Source organism: Giraffa tippelskirchi, chromosome 5, assembly GCF_054371585.1.
Source record: "Giraffa tippelskirchi isolate mGirTip1 chromosome 5, T2T-mGirTip1v1.2.pri, whole genome shotgun sequence".
Classification (NCBI taxonomy): Eukaryota; Metazoa; Chordata; class Mammalia; order Artiodactyla; family Giraffidae; genus Giraffa; species Giraffa tippelskirchi.
The window spans coordinates 158,909,987-158,937,760 of record NC_137279.1 but is presented as its reverse complement, the minus strand read 5'-3'; the positions used below and the strand labels follow the sequence as shown (position 1 = coordinate 158,937,760).

Here is a 27,774-nt window from a genome sequence, read left to right as displayed (position 1 = left end):
CCTCCAGGATCAGGGTTTCATTGTTTCAACTCTGATTTTCACCTGTTTTCAGACTTACACGAGTCCCAAAGACTTGGAATTTTTTCAACTTACTTTGCTAGTTAACTTTTTCTTGAAAACTTCTAGGAGCCAACAAAAGTGATATCTCTGTGTCCTGTCCTAGCCTCTCTCTGTGTTGGTATCTTTCTCTCTCTCATTGTAATTATAAATTCAGGTGTTGCTACTGAAATGTCTTATAAGCTTTGACTTTGTGTGATGTTTTCATATTTTCTTAAATTGCCTATTTTTCCTTTTATGCTTCTAATGGGATGACAGAACTCATTTTAGTATAAGAGGTCAGTGTTAATACTTTGAATGAAACAGATACTTTAACTTAAAAAAAGAAACTATATGAACAATCTGCTTTTTTTCAGTGCTTTAATTTTCATGAAGATTTTATATTAAGTATATGTGCCCCAGTGCATGCCCCTTTTAAAAAGATTAAAAAGAAAAATTATGCATGCCAAAAAGTATCCTCAGTTTGAGGAGAAGCAATGAGATTGCTGATGTTTTCATTCTTTTCAATATTGAAAGGAGAGTGTTTTGAAGCATTTATGTTCCTTGTTATTTCAGGCTGAACATAATGTGGATGTCAATACTGAAGAAGATGATGATGGGGAGTTAGCACTGTGGTCTTCTGAAGTCAAGATTGTTGAACTAGTGAAAGATCATAAAGGCTTGGGATTCAGCATTTTGGATTACCAGGTATAAGAACCTGTATAGAATTTTTTGAAGCAATTAGTTTGTATTAAAGTTATATGAAGTAGTAATTGTTTAAAGCACCCACTGTCTTAGGCAAAACTGAGTTGTTTAATTTGTTTAATGTAAAATGCAACTGTCCAAAGGCAGGGTATTATAATTTCTATTGTTACCTTTAGAGTTGATAACTCCCTTAGTTAATAAAATACTAGATGATATAATAACCGGACAATAAGGAAAGCAATAGTTTTATACCCATGGATGCTTTTAGAGACTGGAACTTGATGAATTTTTTTAAATGAAGGATTTTTTTCCTCCAACTTTATTGAGATATATTTCACATACCATAAAATTCACCCATTTAAAGCATACAGTTCAGTTGTTTTTAGTATATTCAAGTTGTGCAACCTTCACCACGGTCTAATTTAAGAATATTTTCATTACCCCAGAAAAAAACCCTATACATATTAGCAGTCATTCCCAGTTCTCACTCTCCTCTCCCTTCCTTTCACAGGAAGGTTTTTATAGTTTTGCTTACCTATTAATCTCAGTGAGCATAACTAAGTAGAACTGTTCTTGGTGAAGTTTATATTTATATTTAATATAGAACATATAATATTTATGTATTTGTATGCCTCCTAATTATAACTAAAGTAAAGTTACTGATACATTTGGGGTGAGGAGAGCAATGTGAAAGGTCATAATAAGACATTTATATGTTATACCGTTTACCAGTTACAGTATTTTTAGACCATCTGATTATCATGGGGAATTAAAACTGTTGGCAAGAAATCTCTTCACTTTTAAGATGCATATTTTAATACATTAGTGCTGCCTAAACACATTGTGGTTTAATAAAGCAACATGTACTCTATCAAAGCACATAAAATGCCAAGTGATATAAAAATCAATTTTTTTTTTTTAAATAAGGCAATCGGGAATAGATGGAAAGAAAAATACTTTGAAAATTATGTAAGAACATTAAATTCCATATTTTGGCAGCGTGATTTAAGATTACTGAAATAGATTGTGTCTATTTTACTTTTGCTGGCATAGTTCTGTGCCAGATAACCCTCTTCGTTATTGGAAGTTCTCTTTGGAATATTATTGAATTGTGAGTTGTTGATTCCAAATAATGCATATTTTGAGAAATCTTTATCAAGAAATATTAATACAGTAAGATTCTGGAAGTTTATATGTTGGTTAATATTAGGGTGTATAAAATAAATGGCTGATACTTTTTCCTCTTCAGTGTTGCCCTGTTACCTAGTACAGATGGTAGATGATTGATAAATATTTGCATAATGATCGAGTAACATTTAGGTTAGATGAAATTAACTGGGACTGAATGAACACATTCAGGTGTCTTTATTGTTGTTGTTAACATGTTGATAGTTGGGATTTAGTTTAGAAAACCCCTTTCAGATGTGGTCTTAGATATTCGGCTGTATTTCCACTATTATTAGAATCTATATGTTTTTGCATTCTTGTAATGATTGCTATTATCCATTTAAAAATGTTATCTGCAAGTTTTATATTTAGAATATTGTACATGTTAGAGAAATGCTTCAGAAATTAAAGAAAACTCGAAAACGTCAGTAAAAGATGGAAAGAAAAACTTGATAGTCTTTAACAGTTTAATCCCTAGCTAAGAGAAAAATTCTTTTGATCAGTTCTGAGCTTTACACACACACGCATATAGTATAGTATATATATGTATGTGTATTATATATGTATATGAGTCAGTGCTTAACACTTTTCATTGTATTCATATAGGTATGTGTTGTAACAACCTTTGTTTTGTTTTTTTTGCATTTTATTTTTATTTGTAAAATTCTAGATAGCCCCCATCCCATCTTCCTCACAATCACCATTATACATATAGATGTTTATTTCTGCACAGATTATATAAAGTAATTTTACTGCAAAAGAAATGTTAGATATTCTTGCTTTTGTGCTTATTGGAGAACTGATAGAGTAAAAATTTCATTTTCTAAATGCTACTTTGATTCAGGCTCAGCATATTTAAAGGGCTGAGGGCTTTTAAAGGGCTCAGCATATGTATTTCTACAGCTAAACCTTGGAAGATAAAGCATTGTCTTAAGTTGAATGTTTTTCTTAAGTCAGTCTTAAATACGCTTATAGTTGTACACAGTACGGTTTCACCATTTGTCAGCCGTATGTAGAACTGTTATCCACTTTGACATTTAGATGGCACGTAAACACAATTTAAAATTTGGTTTTGAGCAAGTTAATTAATTGGTTGTACCATCCCTTGTTGATAACTAGGTAATAAATTCTAAAGTTCAAAAATATTTTTTGCAGGGCCAGGTGAAAGTTTAGTAAAAGCCATGAGAGGCCATGTTCCTGGTTATTATTGAATTTGATGCTGCATGTATGAATTGATTAGGCAGCTGAATAGGGCTGATGCTGATCTTCACCCCCAACTCCAGGCTTAGCATATTTCAAATAAGGAGTGCTTTAGGAATATCTTAACCACAGAGAGAATACCTTAATAGAGTGGGAGAGTTTCCAGGTTGTAAAGGACCTGCATTAGCAGTATTGAAGAGATTGAAATGTTAGTTTGGAATTTTAAGTTAACCATGTTTCTCATTAATGAGTTTTTCTCTAGAAAAATAAGAACTTCCTCAAGAGCCTGACAAAATTAGATACAATATCTAATTTGTAGATGTTTTTACAATTTCTTTATGCGTAAAATGAGGATAGTGTTTGGCTCAAACAATTGTTTTGGATTAAGTAAATTAATATGTAAAGAAGTGGGAAAAGTTATATTATTTTGGAAATGTCAGTATTATTCATAATCATCTAATTTAGAAAACAAGCACAAAAAGTCTTGATATTGTCCTCATCCTATAGTATAGTAGGGAACCATGCTGCAGTATTTTTGTATTCTACCAATTTTAACCATCTAGTGAGATTAGAGAAACTGATGAGTAGATACCTTGGTGGCTCAGACAGTAAAGAGTCTGACTACCATTAGGGAGACCTGGGTTCAATCCCTGGGTCGGGAAGATCTCCTGGAGAAGGAAATGGCAACCCACTCCAGTATTCTTGCCTGGAAAATCCCACAGACAGAGGAGCCTGGTGGGCTACAGTCCATGGGGTTGAAAAGAGTCGGACACGGCTGAGCGACTTCACTTTCACTTTACCTTTGTTTAGCGAAGTTTAGATTTAAGTATAAAATTATGTTCTCAAATGCAGCCAGTGCTTGATGACCCGTATGTGAATTACCCAATTGCGGTTATAGCCCAGAAATTTACTTTTTACCTAAATTGAGCCAAACCTTAGGAAGAGATGAGTGAGCAGACAAAGGATCTTGAATTAGCCTTGAAACGATGGTGTTACAATCTGGACAGGGAATTCAGTGCTTCACCAGCGATGGAAGCTGTGTAGCTGAGCAGAGAAAAGAAGCAGATATCTGTACTTCGATGAAAGAGCTGAATCTGATACACAGTTCTACAGCTGAGTCATATGGCCAAAGAGGAAAGTGTGGCAGTTCATTTTCATGAAAAGCATTTTAAATAGACTGGGGCGAAGGAAGAGGAGAAAGCAACACAGAAGACTTAGTATATATGATTCAGGCTGTAAGTCTCCTCGTTAAATTTAGGGTAAAGTGGTTGTAGTTTTTTTGGCTGTGATTTGAATGGAAGTAGGACATTTGTTAGTTTCATGTATGTCTAGATATTGCTTCATGTCATGGTTACTTAACTTCTGGCCCTGTGTGTGTACCGTATTGGAAGAGTCCTTTGTCACATAACGTCATGCCTTACAGGATTGTGTTATAGAAGACAATGATGGGCACAGTTTATCAAGAGCATGAATGTTATGGCTCAACTGTGTACTGTTTCTAAGCGATATAGAATTCTTCGGAAATTTGGTTATAAGTTTTTATAGTATAATTTTTTTTTTTTGACAGACAAAGATAAGTAGTTTACACACTGTGCACTACTTATCTTTGTTTTGGTTCCCCATTACTGATGTGTATTGTCTTTATTCTTGGAAATATAACTAATGCTCATATTGATATTGGCCTTCCCTCATAGCTCAGTTGGTAAAGAATCCGCCTGCAATGCAGGAGACCCTGGTTGGATTCCTGGGTCGGGAAGATTCCTTGGAGAAGGGATAGGCTACCCACTCCAGTATTCTTGGGCTTCCCTTGTGGCTCAACTGGTAAAGAATCTGCCTGCAATGTGGGAGACCTGGGTATGATCCCTAGGTTGGGAACATCCCCTAGAGAAGGGAAAGGCTACCCACTCCAGAGTTCTGGCCTGGAGAATTCCATGGACTGGATAGTCCATGGGGTTGCAAAGAGTTGGACATGGCTGAGTAACTTTCACTTTCATAATGATATTAATCCTAATATTAATCCAGATAATTAATACAAATTCAATAATAGCTAACATATACTGAGTGTTTGCTGTTTGCTAGTCTCTGTTTTAATTGCTTAATGTATTCCTAATGAGAACTATATGAAATATGTACTACTGTTATCTCATTTCAGAAGTGAGGAACCTGAGGAACAGAGAGGTTAAGTTTGTTGTCCAAATTCACACGGCTACTATATGACAAAATTAGAGTTTGAACTGCCAGAATATATGCTTTTAACCACCACACATACTGCTTCTTTTCTTATCAGTGGTATTTCCATGCTCATTTTATTACAGAGAATTCCTGTAATAAATTTATTGTTGCAGATCTTCCTGTTTTTTCAGCTTGCTAAACAGTTTTGTATCTTAAAGACAAGCTGCTAGATGGTATTCTCATTTTCAATGGTTATATGAAAGTTTAGTAAGTATTAAAAATTAATAGAGTGTGCTTATATGCACTGTGTAAAAGCTAGTGTTTATTGCTTCAAACAAAAATGATTACAAATTTAAGAATCCTAAATTAGTGCAAGTAATTTGTTGTGGAATAATGTTCAATAATGAAGCAATTATTAGGTAGTCTGAGAGTCTGTAATTTTTAATTTCTACCAAAAAGCTTGAGATAAATTTGGAAGTGTGTGGATTTTACCTTCAGTTGACCTTATAAATTAAACATCGCAAGTGGATATTTTCTGGTGTTTTGATTTATGTTGAACTTTAAATAACCTCTCATGATTATAATTCACTGGAAATGTTTGACGTTAGCCAATTTTTGAACATTAGCCATGATATTGCCATTCTTGATACTTTTGAATTTCAGTGATTTAGCAGGTAAAATTTATTAACCAATAATTCTTGTCCCTCCTACATCCCATTCCTCAGTTCTCTCCCTTCCTGATATGGAAACCAAATTCAATTTTTGCCAAAGCAGATATTTTTGAAAGGCTTTGGGTTTATCTCAGACACTGAGAGAAAGAAAAATAGAAAGCATGATAGCACAGCCATTGAGAGGTAATTCATACATAAATACTGTTAGTAACACTTGAAGAACTTGTTTGAAAGACCAAAGATTGCTGATTAAAAAAAATCGTAAAAATATAACTCCCTATAAAAATTAACAGTGATTAATTTATCTTAGAAGAAATGGGTTATAAAACTTAAAAGTATAAATATGACTATAAAACATTGCAGTACTGCTGAGTCTTGGATTTGTTATGCCTTAGTATTTGTGAGAAAAACCTAGTGTGTAGTTTTTACCTAACTTACTCTATTAGATGGAATTCTTAAAAATTTTTTGAAAGTTATTGAAAGGGAGTATATACATTTCATGTATGTGTTTTTTTTTTCCTTATATGTGCCACAGAATAACTTTTGGTACATATTAAAAGTATTTTAAAAATAAGTAATATATACATAGGGTATAAAAATTCAAAGGTGCGTAATGCTATCCTGTGATGGGGTATACATACTTCTGACCATAATCCCTCACTTTTTATGTTCCAGATAAAAACTCCTGATTTTCTTGTCTGTCCTCCCAGAGATATTTTATACAGACACAATTATATAGTGATAGTTTTCTGATTGTTTAATGTTTTTTAATTTTTTTAATGCAGAAATAGAATATGTCATATAATCTTTCAGTACATTGCTTTCTCCCCTTCAATTATATGTTCTTGAATTTTGGTATTTATGTGCTAAGTCGCTTCAGTCGCGTCTGACTCTTTGTGACCCTATGGACTGTAGCCCATCTTTCTCCTCTGTCCATGGGATTCTCCAGACAAGAATACTGGAATGGGTTCCCATACCCTCCTCCAGGGGATCTTCCTGACCCAGGGATCGAACACTTGTTTCTTAAGTCTCTTGCATTGGCAGGTGGGTTCTTTACCGTTAGTACCACCTGGAAACCACCCCTAGAGCTACCTAATATTTTTAAATGCCTGTTCTTGCCTGGAGAATCCCAGGGACGGGGGAGCCTGATGGGCTGTCGTCTATGGGGTCGCACAGAGTCGGACACGACTGAAGCGACTTAGCAGCAGCAGCAGCAGCATACTATATTATTGCTGTTGTGTAACAAGTTATTCAACCAAGCTCCTATACTCAGTTGGGCGGTATTTCAAATGAGATTGTAGTGGATATCCTTGTCATACTCTTTTATAAAAATGTGCAAGTAAATCTTGTGATAAATTCCTAGAAGAGGAATTGCTCATCAAAAGAGCATTCATCCCTTAAATTTTGGTACATTTTTACCAAACTGCTTGAACATAGATGTTTGTGAGACTCATGTACTTAGACCACTTAAAATTGATGTCTTCTGTAATTTCTTTGTTTAAATAATTTTCTGAAAGATAAAGTGTAAGTAGGTGCATAATTCATGGGTTTGCTAATGGTTTTCCACAATATAGACAGATTAAGTAATAGCAATATATAACTATCAACTTTGTTTTAATTTTATATTGTCAGTAATTAATTTACTGACCTTCATAGCTAAGAGATGGAGAAAGGAATGGCAACCCACTCCAGTATTCTTGCCTGGAGAATTCCAGGGACAGAGGAGCCTGGCAGGCTACAGTCCATGGGGTTGCAAAGAATCAGACATGACTGAGCGACTAACACTTGAACTTACTTTCACGTGTAGCTAAGAGAGGGCATAAACTATTTATATTCAGACTATGATATTAGTGTACCAAAATCTGTTCCTATTTTTTCCACCACTTTTAATCTTGTTATCAGAAGCTGGACTTTAAAAATGGAAGAAATTAAGGACTTAATATTTGCAACAAGATTTGAGATTTTTGAGGGGCTTCCCTGTAGCTCAGTTGGTGAGATTTTGGGTGAATGCTGCTGTCATTACATAGTCTTTAGTAACTTGTAGAAGCCCAGTATCTTTATGTTCATGCCAATAGATTAGTTTATAGAATCTGGGGTATAGAGTTTGATAGATATTGATATAATTTAAACATGTAGTAGTACCTATATTAGTAACATTAAAAAGTCAGGTTCAAACCTGTACTGTTTCCAGAATCTAAAATATTCAGGATAGAAATGTATTGTAAGTTGTTATACAGTTCCACTTTAATGCTCAAGGAATCTTATAACATGGCCACCAGGATCTGGTTTTGTTTTGTTTTTTTCTTTCTATTTTTATCTTTTTTTTAAGGAACTCTGGATCTTATTTATCCATGTAGGATTAAGATATTGGTACTAAGTAAAATGCAGTCAGTCTGCTCCTAATGGTAGTATCCATGTTCTTGGAAATATCAATATATCCCATAGCCTACTGTTGAACAAACCACGCAGCTGCATTTAAAGGTCACTTTTGCTCAGTGGAGCTTAGGCTGATAAAGACCCAATCTTTGCTCATCCCTGATCCCTATCCACATTTATTTTTATTAACATCAAAGTACTGTAAGCTCCAGTGCCAACTGGGCTGAAGATTTCTTTTCACAGAGGATTTGCTTCCTTCCCCTCTATGGGAAAGTTCCGTATCCTTTAAATCATTTTAAGCTGCTTCATTTGAAAAATAATTCTTCATAGGGTGTTCATGGAGTGGATTGATTGTGGCTACTGGGGAAATTCTCTCATGGCTTAAAGATTGCTTTTCAAGCCTGCGAAGTGGGTGAATGAAGGGAGGCCACTCCTGGTGTGTGGAGTTTGTAGTGTGCTCAGGATGATGGCTGACTTGCAAACACCACAGTGCAGCAAAACTAAAGGCATCAGGAGACCAGAAGCCACTTAATCAGAGATCAAAGAGGCTGTGTGTGTATCAGCTTGAAATCCAGATAGTACAGATCAAAAGCTTGCCTTAGCAAGGCAGCTGCAGGGGGATGAAGTTAGCAGGAAGCCTTAAAGATCTTAAGTCAGGCCTGATGTTGAACTTTGCGGGAATTTCATGGCTCCTCTGGAATATGAATTTGGCAAAAAATCCCATTGTGTCTAACTGGGGAGAGAGAGAATAGAGGGCAAGGCAGCAAATGCTTGTCAGCTGGATGGTGCTTTCTCATAGGGTCGCTCTCCTTTTCATAAATGTTTCTTAAGGACTGTTTCTGCATCATATAGAAAGCACTGCTGAGGAGAAGGAGATTCTGAAAATGATACATTTGTTATATTACCTTTAGTGAGTATTCCTGAAATGGCCAAATGATGACTATTAGTGTTTATGAAACGACCGTGGAAAGCTAAAATATAGGCATTAAAGGTGCTCAGGTAATATCTCTTTTCTATGAAATGCTCAAGATATTACAGGAAGTTAGTGACTGTCAGTCTGGCTTTGCATCTCTGTCTCCCACGTAACTAAAAACAGAGCAATAACATTTTTTATTTTTCTAAAACAGAGTTGGCCTAAAGAGAAAACTCTGTTTCATCACCAGTCTACCTCTGTGTGTGAGTGTGTTTTGAAAGTTCCCACTGGATTCTGACGTCAGTGTTGAGAACCATGCTAGTAGATGAAAGTCATAGCCCTTCCTAGAGTATGACAGAGGGATGGAATCAGATCCACCAACAGGTATGACGAACCTGTTTTCCTAAGGCATGGTGGTTTGTACTGCACTGCCCTGTTTGTGGGTGTCATTTGGAGCTGGGCAATGATCCAGAGAAGCCATGCTCTCCCAGTGAGGGCTGGTGTTGCCTTCTTTTGGTACCAAAAGCCTAATTTGTTAATGAGGCATGAAAGGAGATCATCTGCCTGATCTTGACATACCCCTTTCTAGGGCTCAAGTTTCGCTTACGGCAGTTCCCTCTGTGTTTTACTTTAATCAGGTATTATGTTCACCAGTATGCCTCTGTGAACATAGCATCAAGAAGGACCAGGATTTGCCTTCTGGCTATGATGTCCTCCTAGGACTTTGGACAAGCCTGTTAATCTTTCTTATATAATAATCTCTAAAATAGAAATGATATTTGCCTTTTAAAGCTGTAAAAACTAAATAAAAGATGTATGTAAATGCCTACCCTTTTCTGGATATAAAATAATGTATTCTTCATTACTGAAAAATGATGGTGATGATTTGTAAAAATAAAATCTAAGCATAGACTTGCTATACTTATTATTCATTACCTCCTTCCAAAAATTATTATTCATTTATGAACTGGTATGGGGGATATAAAGATGAAAGGATCCACTTCTTTTCAAGATCTTATTTAACAAATGTACATGGGGCATTTCTTTGCTAGGCATTGTTCCAGATACTGGGAATATAGAAATAAACAAAATAGGTAAGAGACCCTGTGTCCTTATGGAGTTTAAATTCAACTGGGAGTAAAGAGACAATGCATAAATAAATGTATGTTAAAATAGAATGAAGGAAACAGACTTTGGGACAATTCTCTATAATATATTATGATTTTAGCAATGTTAGAAGTAAGACTAGGAGACTTTGTGATAATTGTTTCTTAGGATCCAGAGAGGCCTCATGGGGAACTGAGGCACACTTTGTACATAAACAGGTAGGAGCCACAGGAATGTCCTAGAATTGATAACTTGGCCCTGATTTCATGTCTTTATTTTCTTTGGTAACTGTAAACTGTTTAATATCTATCTAAACTTTCATGTTTTATCCCTTTTAGTGAAAAAAATCCTTTGAGAAATTTTCTAATATTTATAAGATATGGCTACCATTTCACATGATGATAATAATAGCCAGTAATTATGTACTGCTTACACGCACTGGTTTAATTATCTCTATAGCACCTTGAGGTACGTCCTACAATATCCTCATTTTATAGATGAGAAACTTGATGACAGGAGACTAAGGAATTTGCTCAGGATCATCCAGTTAGTAAGCAGTGGAGCTGGGCTCAAAGTATGGCTTTTAGACCAGAAACAACACTGATTCTTCATAATTGTGGCTTCAGTGAAAGATGATAAAAATTTCTAGTTCTCTTTCCAGAAAGGAACATCTATTACAGTCCCAGGAGGTTGACCTCACATTTCCCTGAATCCTTGTGGTCTCTTGCTCTTACCCCTCTTATCTAGCCAAAGCTCTTTAAAGACCCAGTGGCCATTTCACTGCCAGAGAGTAGAAACTGTACATGTTTTACCTTATGTTTCCTAGCAGGACTCCTTACCGTTTTTTCTGTGAGGTTTCAAAGTTGGCAAAGTTTTGTTCTGCGTGTTGTGTGCTACATATCCCAGAGTGCTGGTTGCCCTTTCAAGGATTGAAAAAATCACAGAATCTTTCTAAAGAATGAAGAGCATCCTGTGTCCTTTGATGGTGGTTGGCAGAGAAGCTCACGGGGTAGAGATGGCTCCTGTCTTTCAGTGTCTGCTTTAAGGGGGAGTGAGGACTGAGGAGCCCATGCTGCCTTGAGCCTCCCTTCAGTACAGAGGTCTGTGTATCTGGAGAGTAGGAGGTCAACGCTTCACTGTCATGTACTAACATGTAAGTGTATTATCAGGGATGGTTTAGCAAGAGCCTCGCTTCAGGTGCAGAGGTCTGCCTATCTGCAGAGTACGAGGTCAACACTTTGTTATCATGTATTAAAATGTAAGTGTAATATCAGGGATGGTTTAGCAATTGATAGCACTGTTGGTCTAAGGCACAAATGCTCAGTTGAATTTAGAAGGCAGTAGATAAGACGGTAATTGTTAACTCCTCAAACACATATGTCCAATCAACCTCTTTTCCATCATCTTCCTGGTAAACAGTAATAAAAGGAGTTATAGCAAGAATAAGAGTAAAAGCACTTATGAAGTGATTACTGTGAGCTTTCCAAGTACTTAATCATGCCTTATCTCATTTAATGCCTTTAACAACTCTACAAAATCTGTATTATTGTCATTGCCACTTACAATGAGAAACTCAAGTCTTGGAGATTAAACAGCTTGAACAGTATTACTCAGCTGGTATCTGTAACTGTTTAGCTTAAGCTGAGAGTAATTTGTTTGGAAAATTAAAATAAATTTCAAAACTAATACTTAAAAAAAGCTTTTAAAAGTTTTCTGTGTCTATACTTTTCCTGCATCATAATAACTTTCAACTAATGTAGTTTTTTTCTAGACGATAATGGGATATCAGTTTCAGTTTAGTTCAGTTCAGTCACTCAGTCATGTCTGACTCTTTGCAACCGCATGGACTGCAGCACGCCAGGCTTCCCTGTCCATCACCAACTCCAGAAGCCTGCTCAAACTCATGTCCATTGAGGGATATATCTTATTTATAAATTCATTTTCTTCTAAAATTTTTTTTGGGTAAAATACACATAATATAAAATTTACCATCTTAATTTTTAAGTGTGCAGTTCAGTTGTGTTAGGTATATACACATTTCAACTAATGTTACTTTAAAAAATATTTTTTTTCTTTTTTTTTTTTTTATAAATTTATTTATTTTAGTTGGGGGCTAATTACTTTACAATATTGTAATAGTTTTTGCCATACATTGACATGAATCAGCCATGGGTTTACATGTGTTCCCCTTCCTGGACCCCCCACCCACCTCCCTCCCCATCCCATCCCTCTGGGTCATCCCATTGCCCCGGCCCTGAGCCCTTGTCTCATGCATCGAACATGGAATGGTGTTCTGTTTCACATATGATAATATACATGTTTCAATGCTATTCTCCCAGAACGTCCCACCCTCACCTTCTCCCTCAGAGTCCATAAAATTGTTCTATGCATCTGTGTCTCTTATTCTGTCTCGCATATAGGGTTATCGTTACCATCTATTTCAGCCAAGTGATGCTGGGGTTTTGAGATAAAGGACAGCTGTGTGGTTCATTTTGTTTTGTTTTCCTTACAAATAGTAAAATTCCTGGGCCAGAAGTGAATAGTAAATATGTAAACAATTACAGCATGATATAAAATTTTCAAAAGATGAAATATCCAAAGACAATATTTAATATCCAAGGAGAATATAAACTAGGAGATTAAGAAGGGGATGAGATAAAGTCACGGAACTCTGCTTGAATCAATTAAATTGTTATGATGTTTAAAATAGATTTTTAAAATGTGGAACTATACAGAATAAAATGATGTGCAAGCTGATGTATTTTTTCCTCTAGTTTAGATTATATTGTGATCTTTTAGCAAGTTTCTCTGTCCACTTCTCTTCTATTGCACTTTTAATTGCCTTGTGTGCTATACTTACTGTGCTGCTCAGGGACTGTTTCGTTCTATGTATGATGAGTGGAAAAATCTATTCTTAATGCCTAAGAGTATTTAGGAAGTAATAAGATACAAGGAGCCAGGAACCATATCAGTTTAATTTATCTTGAGTGCACTGAAAGTATTTTGTGGGCACTTATATTTTGAATGTGATGGTATTGCGGTGATTGGTATGATTAGTGTAAAACTTGGCTATATTATAAAATAGTAAAAAATGGGGTTAGATTCTGATAAGATAGCATAGTCATTATTCATTAGAATCATTTAGTTATTGCCTTGCATTCACTATAAATCCATTTCTTTCTCTTTCCTAAAAGTAAATGCTTAGCTTATTGGTCAAATCAGAAGATGCTCTTTTAGAGTAATTAATTACATCCTGTTATCTTAAACCAGAATTACGCTAGTGATTTTAATTCAACAAATAGTTTCTGACATGTCTTTTGTTGCTATCAAGAAATGGCCAAAAAAAAGTTATTTTAATATTCATCTTATAAAAAAGAACACATGTAAATATTTTGTTGTATCTTTTGTTTTGATGGTGGAATACTCAGGAAGTTAGAGATTGCGTAGTTAAGTGGCATTTTTATGAGTCCTTAAAAGACATTACTAACTACATTTATTCCATGTTTGTGACAAAAGTGTAGTCTTTTCATTGCTGATGCTGTGTTTTGAATTAACTTCTGTCATTCCCTTCTTTTTATAGTGGTTTTGTGACTGTTTTGGTAGAAATTAGTAACAAATTTGACTCAAGCTATTCTGTCAAATTTAGTTATAGGTTTTGGGAGTTGGGGAAATGGATTACAACTGTCACGAATCCAACTTTCTCATTTTACAATTGAGGAAACTGACACAAAGAAATCAAAAACTTGTGAAATTGTACACAGTCAGGCTGGGGGCTCAAAACTTGTTTCTTGACTTCTAATACACACCTATTCTACCACTCATGGATTGAATGGCTGTTTTCACTGTCATTTCTTTACCTATATTTTCTTCTTTTTAGAAAAATCTTTGGATTCCTGTTTCCTGACTGACATTGGTCACTGGAAATTTTAATTCATGCCAGTTGTGCATAAGAGCTCCTGCAGATCACTGTTTTTTCCTTAAGATGTACACATCTGTGTGTGTGTGTGTGTGTGTGTGTGTAAAAGAACCTTTGCTTTGCCCTTCTTTACACTCAATTCCTTCTTCTGCCTACCTCCACTGTGAAATATCTGGCTGTCTTGTTTTTAAACTTAATGGTTTCTTTCTATATTCTCCATTTCAGTAACTTCCTTGAGATCTTATTTTAAAAACTATTTAGTTAATTAACTGTTAATTCACTTAGATTTTAACTTACTACTCTTTGGTTCAAAAAATTATTACCACATTTAAGAGTATATTCTTCAAACCTAGAACAAATTCATAGAGACAGAAAAAAGAACAGTGATTACCAGAAACTGGGTATTGGTAGGGGAAAATAGGAACTTACTTGGACATGGCATTTCAGTTTGGGAAGATAAAAATGTTCTGGAGTTGAATAGTGGTGACAGTAGTACAACCATGTGGATGTACTTGGCACTGAACTTACACTTAAAAATGGTTAAAATGGTAAATTTTATGTCATGTGTTTTATTTATAGTATTTATTTATTTTTGGCTCTGCTGGGTCTTCATTGCTGCAGGGGTAACTCTAGTTGTGGTGCACAGACTTCTCACTGCAGTGGCTTCTCTCGTTGCAGAGCACAGGCTCTAGGGCATGCAGGCCTCAGTAGTGGCTGCACATGGGCTCAGTAGTTGCTGCTCCCAGCCTCTAGAGCACAGCCTCAATGGTTGTGGTGCATGGGCTTAGTTTCTCTGCAGCATGTGGGATCTTCCTAGACCAGGGATCAAACCCATGTCTCCTGCATTGACAGGCAGATTCTTTACTATTGAGCCATCAGGGAAGCCCTATGTTATATATTTTAATACAATAAAAGGTAATAAATCAAAAAAGAAAAGAGTATACCCTTCAAGAAGCAAATATTTGTCTCCTTGCTACCTTCATAGTTTTCTCTCAGTTGACCATTATTTAGTTGGAGCAATTCTCTTATCAAATAGTCTGTGCTAGCTGCCTTATGTTATCCAGAAATTAATGTATGTAGAGACTTCCAAATTATCCTTGAAACACAATTCCTCACACTGATGTGAGTAACTATTTATGGAGCAAAACTCAGTAGCCTGATTCTGTGATAATGTCACCACAACATTGAACTCATTGGTTAGGAGATCTGATTCATAGAGCACTTTCTGTCTCACAGCTGTCTGTAGTTGTTTTCCTAGTCATTCTTTGGAATCATTTCATTTTGGTGAAGGACTCCTGTAGAAGGGGAGAGCAGGTGTTTTGGTGTGGGGAACTGTCAGAACAGAACTTCAGTGACGTTGAATTAAGCTACCATGTTTCCTCTCCTGAGTTTCCTATAGGCCAACTTTATATTTTATTTTACCTAGTTGACAATAAGTGTGAACGTTATCTGAGGTAGATAATTTATACCCAGCTTTTTACTGGACATAAAGTATGGCCTATGTCTTTGCCGTCCTACTGTGGTCTCTACATTCTTATTCCATTATTTAATGTTTTAAAAAATTTGACCCATCACCCAGAGTAGATTTTTGAAACAAGAAGAACAACTCCAGATTTATCCTTTGTTTTGTATTCGTGTAGTTAAGTCATTGTTACACCTTGATTTTTGTTTTCCTTCATTGGAGTAATATCGCAATCATGTAAATGTTGAATATCAGAACTGTCTTTGGTTTGTATCGCTTATTCCCGTTTTTCTAAAAAATGCCTCTTACTGAGGCATTGGCCGGTTTATTCAATGTGAGCACCCCTCATTTGTTTCCTCTGTCTCTTTTTTATGTAACATTCCCTGCTTCATGCCTTTCCACTGAGTTTGCCTTGGTTGCTTGCTTGTGTCATTTTAGTTTTGGAGCACCTTTAAGGAGAGAGCTCTCTACATCTTCTGGTTGATACCCTTGTCTCTGAGAGAATCCAATTTCAACTGAACCACCCCTGTACAGTGCTGTAGCTTATGTGAACTCCAGTCTCTTTGATCTCTGGGAATGTATACAAATATTCATATAATACATTTTCATAGACACTCCAAAACTTTGAATTCCATCCATTCAGTCATAATGCTTGTCACATGTGTGTATATATTCACCTGTAAATGTTCTTAGCTCACCAAAGGAATGGATTCTTGAGAACCTAAGTGTAAATTAATATTGGCAAGGTACTTCTTTGGTGGTCCAGTGGTTAAGAATCTGCCTTGCAACGCAGGGGACACAGGTTGGGGAACTAACGTCTCACATGCCGCGAACAGCTAAGCTTGCCTGCTGCAACGACTGAAGCCCGCATGCTGTGGAGCCTGCATGCCACAACTGGAGAAACTGAGCAGCACAGCTGGAGAGTACGTGCGCCACAGTGAAGATCCCACATGCGGCAACCATGACTCGACAGAGTCAAAGAAAAGAAATAAATGAAAAAATAAAATCAGCAAACGCATGTTTTAACTGTCTGTGTAGGCACACTGTACATTCTGTGCCCTCTAACTTTCGACTAAGTACCAACATATAAACCTCTGGTGGTCAAGTGTGGTATTTAAGGGGCTCAGTTTTATATACTTTGGCAAGGTAATAAATATATGTTCTAACAGTTTGCTTTTTCTCAACATTCATTCATTCAGCAAATGCTTACATTAAGATAAGGCGCTGTATCTCATAAGTGGCTAAAAGCATAAATTCTGGAGCTTAACTGGCTGGTTTAAATTCTGGTTCTATTACTTACCAATTGTGTGTTTTGGTTATTTATTTTTCCTCTTAGTATTTTCACCTGCAAAGTAGGAATGATAATGGAACCTACCTCACGTTGCTGTGAGGATTAAATTGATTCAAAGATGTAAGATATTTAAGTCATGCCTGGTGGCATGGCAAGAGCTCAGTAAGTGTTAACAGTTGGATGTTACTCACAAACGATGGGATGTGGCCTTTGCCTTTGGTGTACTTACAGTCCAGCAAAGAGTATAAAACTAAATAGATTCAGTCATTTGATGTTTCAGCTATTATTCAGTCCCTTCTATGTGGCAAGCTCTATAGTCAGCCCTGGAAATAAAATAGCAAAAAGCAAACATATCCTTGTACTCATGAAGCTTATTTTTAGTAGGGAAGACAGTTAAAATAATTCCAGTAAAATGTCAAAAGAGTTGTAATAGGAAAAAATGCAGCATGCTGTGGATACATCTAGCAGGAGGGTCTTACTTATTCTAAAAGGTTAGGACAATAAGGAAACTATATTATGAAAAATGCTGCAAGGGAAGGTCTTTTTTAGGTTTAGAGATATTCAGAGTAGGAAATGCTTGAGTCTTTGGGAGATCGGGGAAAACTGCTCATTGGAGGAAACATGTGAGCTGACACTAGTGGCAAAGATACAGATAAGGGCAGTGGGGCGGGGAAAGCATTCCTGGCTGATGGAATGGTTTGCAGAATGTCATGAAGCATGCCAATGCCTTACACAGTCCTGAACTTCAGTAGTTCTGGATTGTTGGGATAGTGTGTGGGGCAAATGGAGGTGGGCAGTGGTATATGTGGGAGGATCAAAGGAAGATCAGACGAAAGTGGGAATCTGAAGGAATTTCTCTGCCAAAGAGTTTGCATTTTATTCTGAAGGCAGTGGAGTCATTGAAGTGCTTTATGCAGAGGAGGAATTGCAATCCCATTTTTACCTTTAAAAATCACTATTTTCTCTCTGTAAACAGTAGACTGAAGTGGGTAAGACTGGAGGCAGGTAGACCTTTGGGGAGACTGAAGCAGTCGCATAGGCAAGAAGCAACGAGAAGCAGAAATGAAGAGGATTGGATAGAAGAGACAGAAGATCAAACTAATATGCCTTAGGTAGCAACTCAGTGAAGGGGCGAGGGAGAGCAAGTGAATGCTTGGGCGTATGGCAGTGCCACTCAGGGACTATGGGAGGAGAAGTGTTTATTTGTCACCTTGGATTTCCTCCAACATTGAAACGTCCTATGTTTATAATAACTATCAAACATTAGAATCACTTCAAGAGACCTCAAATATCCTCATACGCACTTTTCTCCAGGCACTTTTATTCGCCTATGAGACAGAGCAGTTAGATTGGTTCTCTGTGGATTTCATAGCTCAGTAGTGAGAAGTCAAGTTAGAGCTCCTATTTTCCCATGAAGCATTCTGATGAAAGTTGGTTGTACCTAATGGATTTGTAGGGAATGACTTTCATAAATGGTTGAGTTAAAGCAAACACATAGGATACTGTTAGAACATGTGTAAGAATATAAGGGTTTTGATTAAATAGGAAAAAAACATCAGAGGAGGAGATGGCTTGCATAGTAGAGGATGTATCTTCTGTGGTTGGTATTTAGTGCCCCCTATGGGCTGTTTAGTTCAAAGCAACACCTTGATTATTGAATACGATGTTCCTTGCAGTGTTATTTACCAAAATAAGAAAAATCAGAGGTTTTAAGATTATGATAAAAGGTGATAAAATCTGATAGGGGCCTGAAAAAAATCTGGATAGAGTCTAGGAGTTGTGTAGAGGTCTTGAGAAATGTCTTTATAACATTTTGTTGTATTTAACATGGGTATGATATTATAGTCTGTATTTTCAGAAAACAGACTTTTCTGATGAGAAGCAACTTGGTTTTTAAGCATATTGTATGTGGCAAAGCCTTAAGAATAGTAGCCGCCCTGGTAGGCAGTGATAGCTGCTATTTTTCCATAGGGTGGCCACTACGTGTGATGACCATGAAAGGAAATGACTGTTAACTCGTTAAAGCAACTCCATTCAGCTACTTGAGAAATCACCTGGTCAGAGAACCCATCACAGAAAATAAAGTGGTGATTATCCATAATGGGGTATCACCAGAAGTGGGTAGTTTGTCTTTTTATAAGTGACAAGGAAGCTGCCGTTGGGTTCTCTCCTCCAGGAAAAGGAATAGTAGATTAGATTTAGTGTTCTGAATAACTGGGAAGTCCAAGCCTGAATAAATTTTAGTAAGCAAGCACACTTGGTACTACTTTGTGGTTGAAAGATGGTTGCATTTTGTAGAAATAAGTGCTCACCATGATTTTTCTGTAAAGGAAATCTATTAATCTATTTTCTATTTCCATTATTTCCTGGTTAATCTTCCCTTGAAATGTTTATAATTATCATTTCAACTGGATTGCATCTTGAAAACCAGTTCACCTATTTATTTGGCTTAAAAATGGTACTTTTTGATTAGGTGTTATATGAAACTACAGAGATGGCTTACACCACCCAGTGAAATCATTTATTTGCTTTTGGTATATTTTACTGTTGCAGTTTTCTCTGAGAAAGTTAGTAATTATTAATAACAAGTAATGCTAGCTGCTTTCTGTGCATTTCATGAAGGGAATAAGCTATTATATAGTTTCCCTTCTCCCCCAATATAAAAGCTTTCCATCAAAAACTGACATCCTAAATGAAGGACATAATGGTACAGCTTATTTATTAGCATGTCAAACTTAAAATGTAATGGTTTCATATTTCAGAATGAAAAAGTGTGTTGTGATTCATGGTTGTCGGTGACAAAACAGACAGCTCTTTTACATTACTGCACTGATTGCCACTGATATACCACTGTACTTTTTTTTTGTTCCTTTCTGTTTTCTTCTTATGCAATAGCTCCCTCTACTTGAAAATATTGGTGTAATTATAGTTTAACACTGTACTTTATTAGTGAGTTCCCATGACTATTTTTACTTCCAATCCTCTTGATAAGTATGTGGTGTTATACAACAGAGTATATTAGAAATTTACGGAGAATCTCTTGACTTGGTAGTGGAAATGCAAGGCTTAGTTAAGGAAAGTAAAATAAATTGTTTGAAGGCATTTTTCAAGGGATTAGCTCTGTAACCTTTGTTGATTTAAATATGGTATATTTGGTTAAGATTCCATGCAGTATTGAAAATAAGCCTCGATGTCTACAATAGAAAGGTATAGAAAACTGCAACAAAAAACTTCAAAAGAACCATCAGCCACTTCAAACAGACATAGCCTGGAATATGGCAAATTCTCACTTTTGTGATTTCAAAGTCTTGCAATTCTAACACAAAAGGTGGTAGTTGTTACTTTCTCAGGAAGGGTTTAATAGAAACTAGCAGTAGTAGAATCTCATGTTACTGCATCTTGCCTATGTGGAACAGTATGTGCGTAATGAAACAGTAGGAGCCAAATACACAAGCCAAGCAAGTGATGGGTTTGTTGTAAGGAATAATAGAATTAATGATTGTCAAGCACTTAGAACACAGCCTGACACACAGTAAGTGCTATATACCAGTACTGAATAAAATAAAAAATGATAGTGTGGTATAAACTGGTTCATCAGCCAAATTTATTTATAGAGTTTTAGTGTTATTTTCTGTGCTTAATGAAAAGAAATAGAGGACACTCCCAATGGATGAGGGCCCTCCCAATAAAACATTGGTTTTATTCATGAATTGATATTCATTTTCTCTGTATTAGAATATTTCACCTAGGGGTATCTATACCATGTCATAATTTTAGGTTAAATTATTTTTAAACATACTTTTGAAATGTGATGGTGTATGCCATGGTTTTCATTTCTTTTTGGAATTTAAATGATTTACTGAGACGATTTTATACTGGTCAAGTGCTGAAGAATGGAGTATCATTTCCCATAATACTATTCTCTTGGAACTTAGCTATTGCCCAAGAACAATAATAGATGGGCTTGTTTTAGGTCCATAGTATGACTGTGCTTCAGGATGTCAAAGTCTTTCCCAACTCTCCCTACACCTTTTGTGCTGTGTCCTTAGTCACTCAGTCATGTCCGACTCTTTACGACCCCATGGACTGTAGCCCACCAGGCTCCTCTGTCCATGGAATTTTCCAGGCAAGGATGCTGAAGCAGGTTGCCAGTTCCTACTCCAGGGAATCTTCCCAACCCAGGGATTGAACCTGTGTCTCTTCCCTAGACCTCTTGTGATCCAAGAAAATATCAATTACCACAATTTTAAAAAAGAAATTTATATGTATTGAGCACTAACTCATATATACAACTAAAATTGTTAAGTTTACATCTTTATTTTGATACAGGCTGATATTTCTGTGGCTGTATAGAGTGATATTTGAGTAGATTTTGTCTCTGGAAGAATACCACCAGAATACTGGACACATAAAGTAGATAGTCAGATGAGATCTATGAGTCAGACATACCCTTTTCTGTTGAGCTCTGCTGTGTTGCACTTCGTAGATATTTCATTTTTTACAAATTGAAGATTTGTTAGTAACCCTGTGTCATCAGATGATGGTTAGCATTTTTTAGTGATAAGGTATTTTCAACTAAGGTATAACATTTTTTTAAAACATAATGCTACTGCAGTCTCAGTAGAGGGTAGTGTAGTGTAAACTTCACTTTTATGTGCATCGGGGAAATGAAAATACTCATGCGACTCACATCATTGTGACAGCTGCTCTATTATAGCGGTCTGGAACCAAATGCACAATATCCCTGCAGTGAGCACATACATGTCTTAAGGCTATATATTTGTTTTTAGAGGACTGACTCATCTTTCTATTTTTGCTTGATCTTTATTTAGGACCCCTTAGATCCCACCAGATCAGTGATTGTGATCCGCTCCCTGGTGCCGGATGGTGTGGCAGAAAGAGGCGGAGAACTATTACCCGGTGACCGTCTGGTCTCAGTCAATCAGTACTGTTTGGATAACATCACACTTGCTGAAGCTGTGGAAGTGTTGAAAGCTGTGCCACGAGGCACTGTGCGTCTTGGCATCTGTAAACCTTTGGTGGTAAGTGTTGAATTTTATTAATATAGGAAATGATAATACTGTAATAGTTAAGAACATGGAATTTGGAGACAAATTCATCTGGCCTGCAATCTCTGTTCCTCTGCATATTATACATGTGTCCTTGTGCAAATTTCCTAATGTCTTTGACTTAAAGCTCAGAAAAAGTAATGTCTACATCATAGGATTTTGAGGATTAAAGATGATATTTATTAAGTGCTTAGCACATTATATACTAGCTGCCAACATTACTAGTCTGACTACTACTACTTTTATCTTCATATCTTTGGCACAGAATTCTAAGTTCTCATTGCATTCCATATGACATAAATTAAAATAAGTCTGTTTATGTGTTTTAACTTTCATTTGGGTGCAGTGTCAGAATGGTTCAGTAAGTTGAAATCAGTTAACCATTATCATTTTAATGATATAGCAATGAAATCTTAATATGATTTTCTGACCATCATAGTGCCTTGTAACCCCTAGCATCTAAACTCTGATTTGGTTAAGCCACTCTGAAGTCATCTTATTATTTAATCTCATGTACTAGGTCAGATCACTGTTTCTTTTTCTTTCTTTTCTTTTTTTTGCAACTTCCCTAGATCACTGTTTCTGACTGAAGTATTATTAGTTATGGTGCTATTGAGGTTCCCCACTTTCAAAAAATACTAGTTGATAATTGGTATTGAAGTATTATTGAGTGCTTACTGTATGTCAGTCAGTATTTTAAGCTCTTCACACACACTAGTTTAATCATCACAGAAACTTTAAGAGGAGGTAGTCCTCTGATTACCACCATTACAGATGAGTTAGTCAAGATATGGAGTTGAGTAACTTATCCAAGATGATATAACTAGTAAGGGGCAGAGTTGAAATATGAACTCAGCAGAGTGGCTTCAGACCCTGTGCTCTTAGTCACAATGCTGTATATTCCAGTTTTAATTTGTTGTCACTAGTTCAGTTTCGTGCAGCATGTCTGAAACAGATACCGTGACTGTAATAGTAGAGTGTTAGACTGGATTTCAAGAAATCTGGGCTCTATTTCTAACTTTGCTACAAGTTAGCTCAGTGGGTCTCAAATTCACAAATATGGCATAGATATAAGAATCACCTTGAAGATGTTTAAAATGCAGTTTCCTAGGTCCTACTCTCAGAGATTCTGATTTGGTGGTTCTCAGATTCTTAGGAGTCTGCCTCATGAGAGTCACCAGTGTATTTCTGATGCAGAATTTTGTACTTTGAGAAACACTGTACCAGTAATTTGGTCATAGGTACCCCACTTTTCTAAGCCTACTTTTTCATTTCTGAAAGACTAAAAAGACTAGAGAACCGTTAAGATCTTTCTTAACTCTAAAAGTTCCTTTATTCTGTGAAATATATTTCACATAGAATACTATGGGCTTCCCTGCTGGCTCGGTGGTAAAGAATCTACCTGTTGATGAAGGAGATGCAAGTTTGATCCCTGAGTCGGGAAGATCCCCTGGAGAAGGAAATGACTACACACTCCAGTATTCTTGTCTGGGAAATCCCATGGACTGAGGAGCCTGGCAGGCTACAGTGCATGGGGTCACAAAAGAGTTGTACATGACATAGAGACTTAAAAACAACAATGAGTGCTCATATAGATAGATATCTGTCTATATATAGTTATATGTTCATTTGTAGATGTAGATAGATTCATGTATTACACATAATATTTTTGCATTGGAGAATTTCACATGACCTTCATATATTATTCATCACATATTACACATAAAGATGCCTATATATTATACCCGTCAGTTAGTTTAAGCACTTCAAAATGGAATATGGCACATAGCTAAGGCAAGGTCTTGACTTTATATTATGTATTTGGTGTGTGAGTTTTGCCATAGTTAATATATAATTGACTTGGTTTGATTTGGGGACATATTAAGGAGGGGGAAATTTGATGTTTTTATGGGGACCTCTTTATTGGTATTTTGGATTGTGGCAAGAACTTTGTCTGATTTTCCCTGATGATTATTTGCCTGATTATTGAGGTTGCCAGAGAAAGTCCTAATTATTTATGGCCTGCTGCTGCTGCTGCTGCTAAGTCGCTTCAGTCGTGTCCGACCCTGTGTGACCCCATAGACGGCAGCCCACCAGGCTCCCCCGTCCAGGAGATTCTCCAGGCAAGAACACTGGAGTGGGTTGCCATTGCCTTCTTCGATTTATGGCCTGTAGGACCTAGACAGTGTGACTTTAAAGCAATTTAAAGAAGTCTCAGGCAGTGTAATTACAATATTGTAAAGTAATTAGCCCCCAACTAAAGTAAATAAATTTATAAAAAAAAAAAAAAAAGAACAGAACTTAATACCAGCTGGGTGTGGATTCCTGTTCCTATTTCTGGTAGAGGTAGAGCTGCAGGACCTTGGAGTCCTGCTCTGAGAGATTTTGAAATGCACAGTTGTGAGGTGGCTCCTTGCCTCAGCTTCCCTCAGTGGGTATAAGGCTGCCCGGACGCTGGGGAGTATGAGGCCAGTAAAGGATTGAGAGAAGGTCACTTTCAAGAACACAAAAATTCTTAGTGGAATTACCACTAAGTATTGCTTCTTTAACATCTGGGTTCTTTAAGCAAAACTGTCTGTGAACTGTAAATAACCATGCATGGATCTTTTCTGAGGTCTATCTGTCTCTGTCTCTTTCTCATGGTCCAGTGGGTGGCCACTTATGTCATCACCTAGTGTTTGCTGAGCATTTGTTCTGTCCTCAGCAGAACTGGGGAGAGAGTGTGAATAAAAAGGTCCAAAGTCAAGTTTGGGCAGAAAGACTATGAATATGTAACAGGAGAATAGAATTATTTTTTATTAAGTCTTATACCATAGGTATAGGTATGTACTATCTATATAATATAGATATTATGTAATCTTATATTATAGTCTTATGTAGATACTTATTATCTATATATTTTCATGTTAACCACAAATATGACTTCTCTTTTCCACAAACCCACCTTGAAGGTCCTAGATAAAAAACGAATGAACTGACTTTAAAAAGTGCATCGTATCAGACTTCCCTGGTGGCACAGTGGCATCTGCTTGCCAGTGCAGGGCACACTGATTTGATCCCTGGTCTGGGAAGATTCCACATTCCGCAGAGCAACTAAACCTGTATGCCACAACTACCAAGCTCGCGCTCTAGAGCCTGCGAGCCGCAGCTGATGAAACCACACACCACAACTACTGAAGCCCATGTGGTCTAGGGCCCGTGAGTCACAACTACTGAGCCTGTGTGCCAGTACTACTGAAGCCCATGCACCCTAGAACCTGCACACCCCACCTATTTATTGAGCTCACATACTATAACTACGAAGCCTGTGTGCCTAAATTGTGCCCCACAAGAGAAGTCGCCACAATGAGAAGTCTGTGCACTGCAGTGAAGAGTATCTCCCACTCACCACAGCAACAAAGAGCCAGCACAGCCAAAAATCATACAAGAAATAAATTAATGAAACAAAGACATTGTATCTTCAGAACTCACAGGACAGAACTGTCAGTGGAGTTATTGAGCCAGACAACTGTTGGTTTGGCTTAGTTCTGTGATTTGCCAAGTATGTGTCCTTGCACCTGTTATTTAACCTCACCAGCTCCTACTTGGGACCATGTAGCATGCTAGTTTAGAGCACAGGCTCTAAACCCAGATGTCCAGGACTCAAATTCTGGGTCTGTAACTGACTAGTTATGTAACTTTGAGCAAATTACTGTGCATCTGTTACTTATCTGTAAAATAGGGTTATTAAGGGCACCTACTTCTTGGAATATAAATTAATATATTAATAAATATATTAAATAAATTGATGTATTTAAAGTGCTAAGATCTGTACCTGTGATATACATATACATGAATATATATATTTGCTATTACTTTTATGTAAATATAAAATCCTGACCTAATAGAATAAATAAATAGAACTGGTACTAAGTTCTTAATATAAAGATTAAGCTGAGACAAAGCATGTAAAAGCATCTACTATGGATTGTGATGTATAGCTAGGACTTGGTAGATAGTGGCTGTGTTATTACCTGGAACTGATGCTGAACTGGTGAGCACTAGGATGGTTGTCCTTCTTCTGATGAAGAGTGGCTACACTGTACCATTGTTAAATATTTTGAGTATCATCCTGTATAAACTTGCTGCTGCTAAGTCACTTCAGTGTGTCCGACTCTGTGCAACCCCACAGACGGTAGCCCACCAGGCTCCCCCGTCCCTGGAATTCTCCAGGCAAGAACACTGGAGTGGGTTGCCATTTCCTTCTCCAATGCATGAAAGTGAAAAGTGAAAGTGAAGTCGCTCAGTCGTGTCCGACCCTTAGCGAACCCATGGACTGCAGCCTACCAGGCTCCTCTGTCCATAGGATTTTCCAGGCAAGAGTACTGGAGTGGGTTGCCATTTCCTTCTCCTGTATAAACTTAGGCATTTCTTAATATTAAGGCCTGTTCCTGGGAAAGTGATTTTTTATTTAAGGAATACCTAAAAAGAATTAAAAGTTTGAGAAGTTTTGACCTGAATATGGCTTTTTTTTTAATTATTAAAGAAAAGTTTGGTCTAATGAAACAATGTACATTAAGTACTATATACTTGCACTTAATGGACAGATGAGAATTAATTTGAAAAACATTTGAATCCAAAATGTTTTCTTCAGGACAGAAGTGCTTCTTTGGTTGCCAGAGCTGGGGGCTGGGAGTGGGCGAAATGGGTGCAGGCGGTCAGAAGATACAAACCTTCAGTTCAGTTATAAGTCCTGAGGATGTAAGGTACAGCATGGGGACCGTAGGTAACAATACTGTGTGGTATATTTGAAAGTTGCAAATGTTAGGTGAACTTTTCATGGTGGTTATTTTGCAACATATACATATACCATATCATTATGTTGTATACTTACCACTAATGTTGTGTGTCAGTTAGAGCTCAATAAAAAATAGGTTCATGGTTTACAAAAATAATTCTTCAATCATGCTAAAAAAAATTTTAAATGTTTGTGTTTTCAGGAAGGTGATAAGGAGGAAGAAAGTCACATTTTACTTTCAAGCAATAATGAAGACAAGACTGAAATTTCAGGAACAATTCATGATATAAATTCATCTTTAATACTTGAAGCACCCCAGGTATTTAGTACATTTTTTCCCCATTTAAACAGTTGCTATTACAAAGAAGACAAAAGCTTGTTCTTACTGTCTTGGCTAAATAGATACAAATTAAATAGTCTTCCCCCTTTAAAAGTTTTTTTTTAAACTGAAATCTTTTCTCTTTTGTATCACATTGCCTCCATAAATGACATCGGCTAGGTATAAGGCATTTTCAAAGAACAAACATACCTGACTTTGTATCACTAATACGCTCTTAAAATTTTGAGAGTAGAGAGAGTTTTGAAAATAGACCTGCATTTAAAGTTCTGTAGAACAAGAGCTATACTAAAGAACTTTTTTTTCCCCAAAAGAACTTCTTCTTGAATACTTTCTATAGAAGAATTATTTAGTCAAACTTTACTTTATGCTTTAATATTAGAAAGTATGTTTTGAAACTTTTCCTTTTTCATTCTTAAAGTGAATTGTGTTTATTTTGCTTTTAGCAGTGAGAGTATGATTTTTCTTAACTTGATAACAACTGTCTTTTGATATTCTTTGCAAGTTTGTTGACAGTGTCTAAACCTGATATGTAGCCCTGTAGTGTCCGTTATATATTTTTTTAGTTTATACAT

The 27,774-nt window shown here is 36.5% G+C and overlaps 1 protein-coding gene across 5 annotated transcripts in view; it reads left to right on the top strand.

Annotated features, from left to right (window-relative positions):
• PATJ (PATJ crumbs cell polarity complex component) overlaps positions 1-27,774 on the top strand; it is a 359,039-nt gene that overhangs the window by 73,793 nt on the left and 257,472 nt on the right. For all 5 annotated transcript variants that reach the window (XM_081486637.1, XM_081486635.1, XM_081486634.1 and 2 more), the window contains exons 17-19: positions 613-744; positions 21,849-22,058; positions 27,065-27,181. In XM_081486637.1, the coding sequence (XP_081342763.1) occupies positions 613-744; positions 21,849-22,058; positions 27,065-27,181 (459 nt within the window). The remainder of the gene's footprint in view (positions 1-612; positions 745-21,848; positions 22,059-27,064; positions 27,182-27,774) is intronic.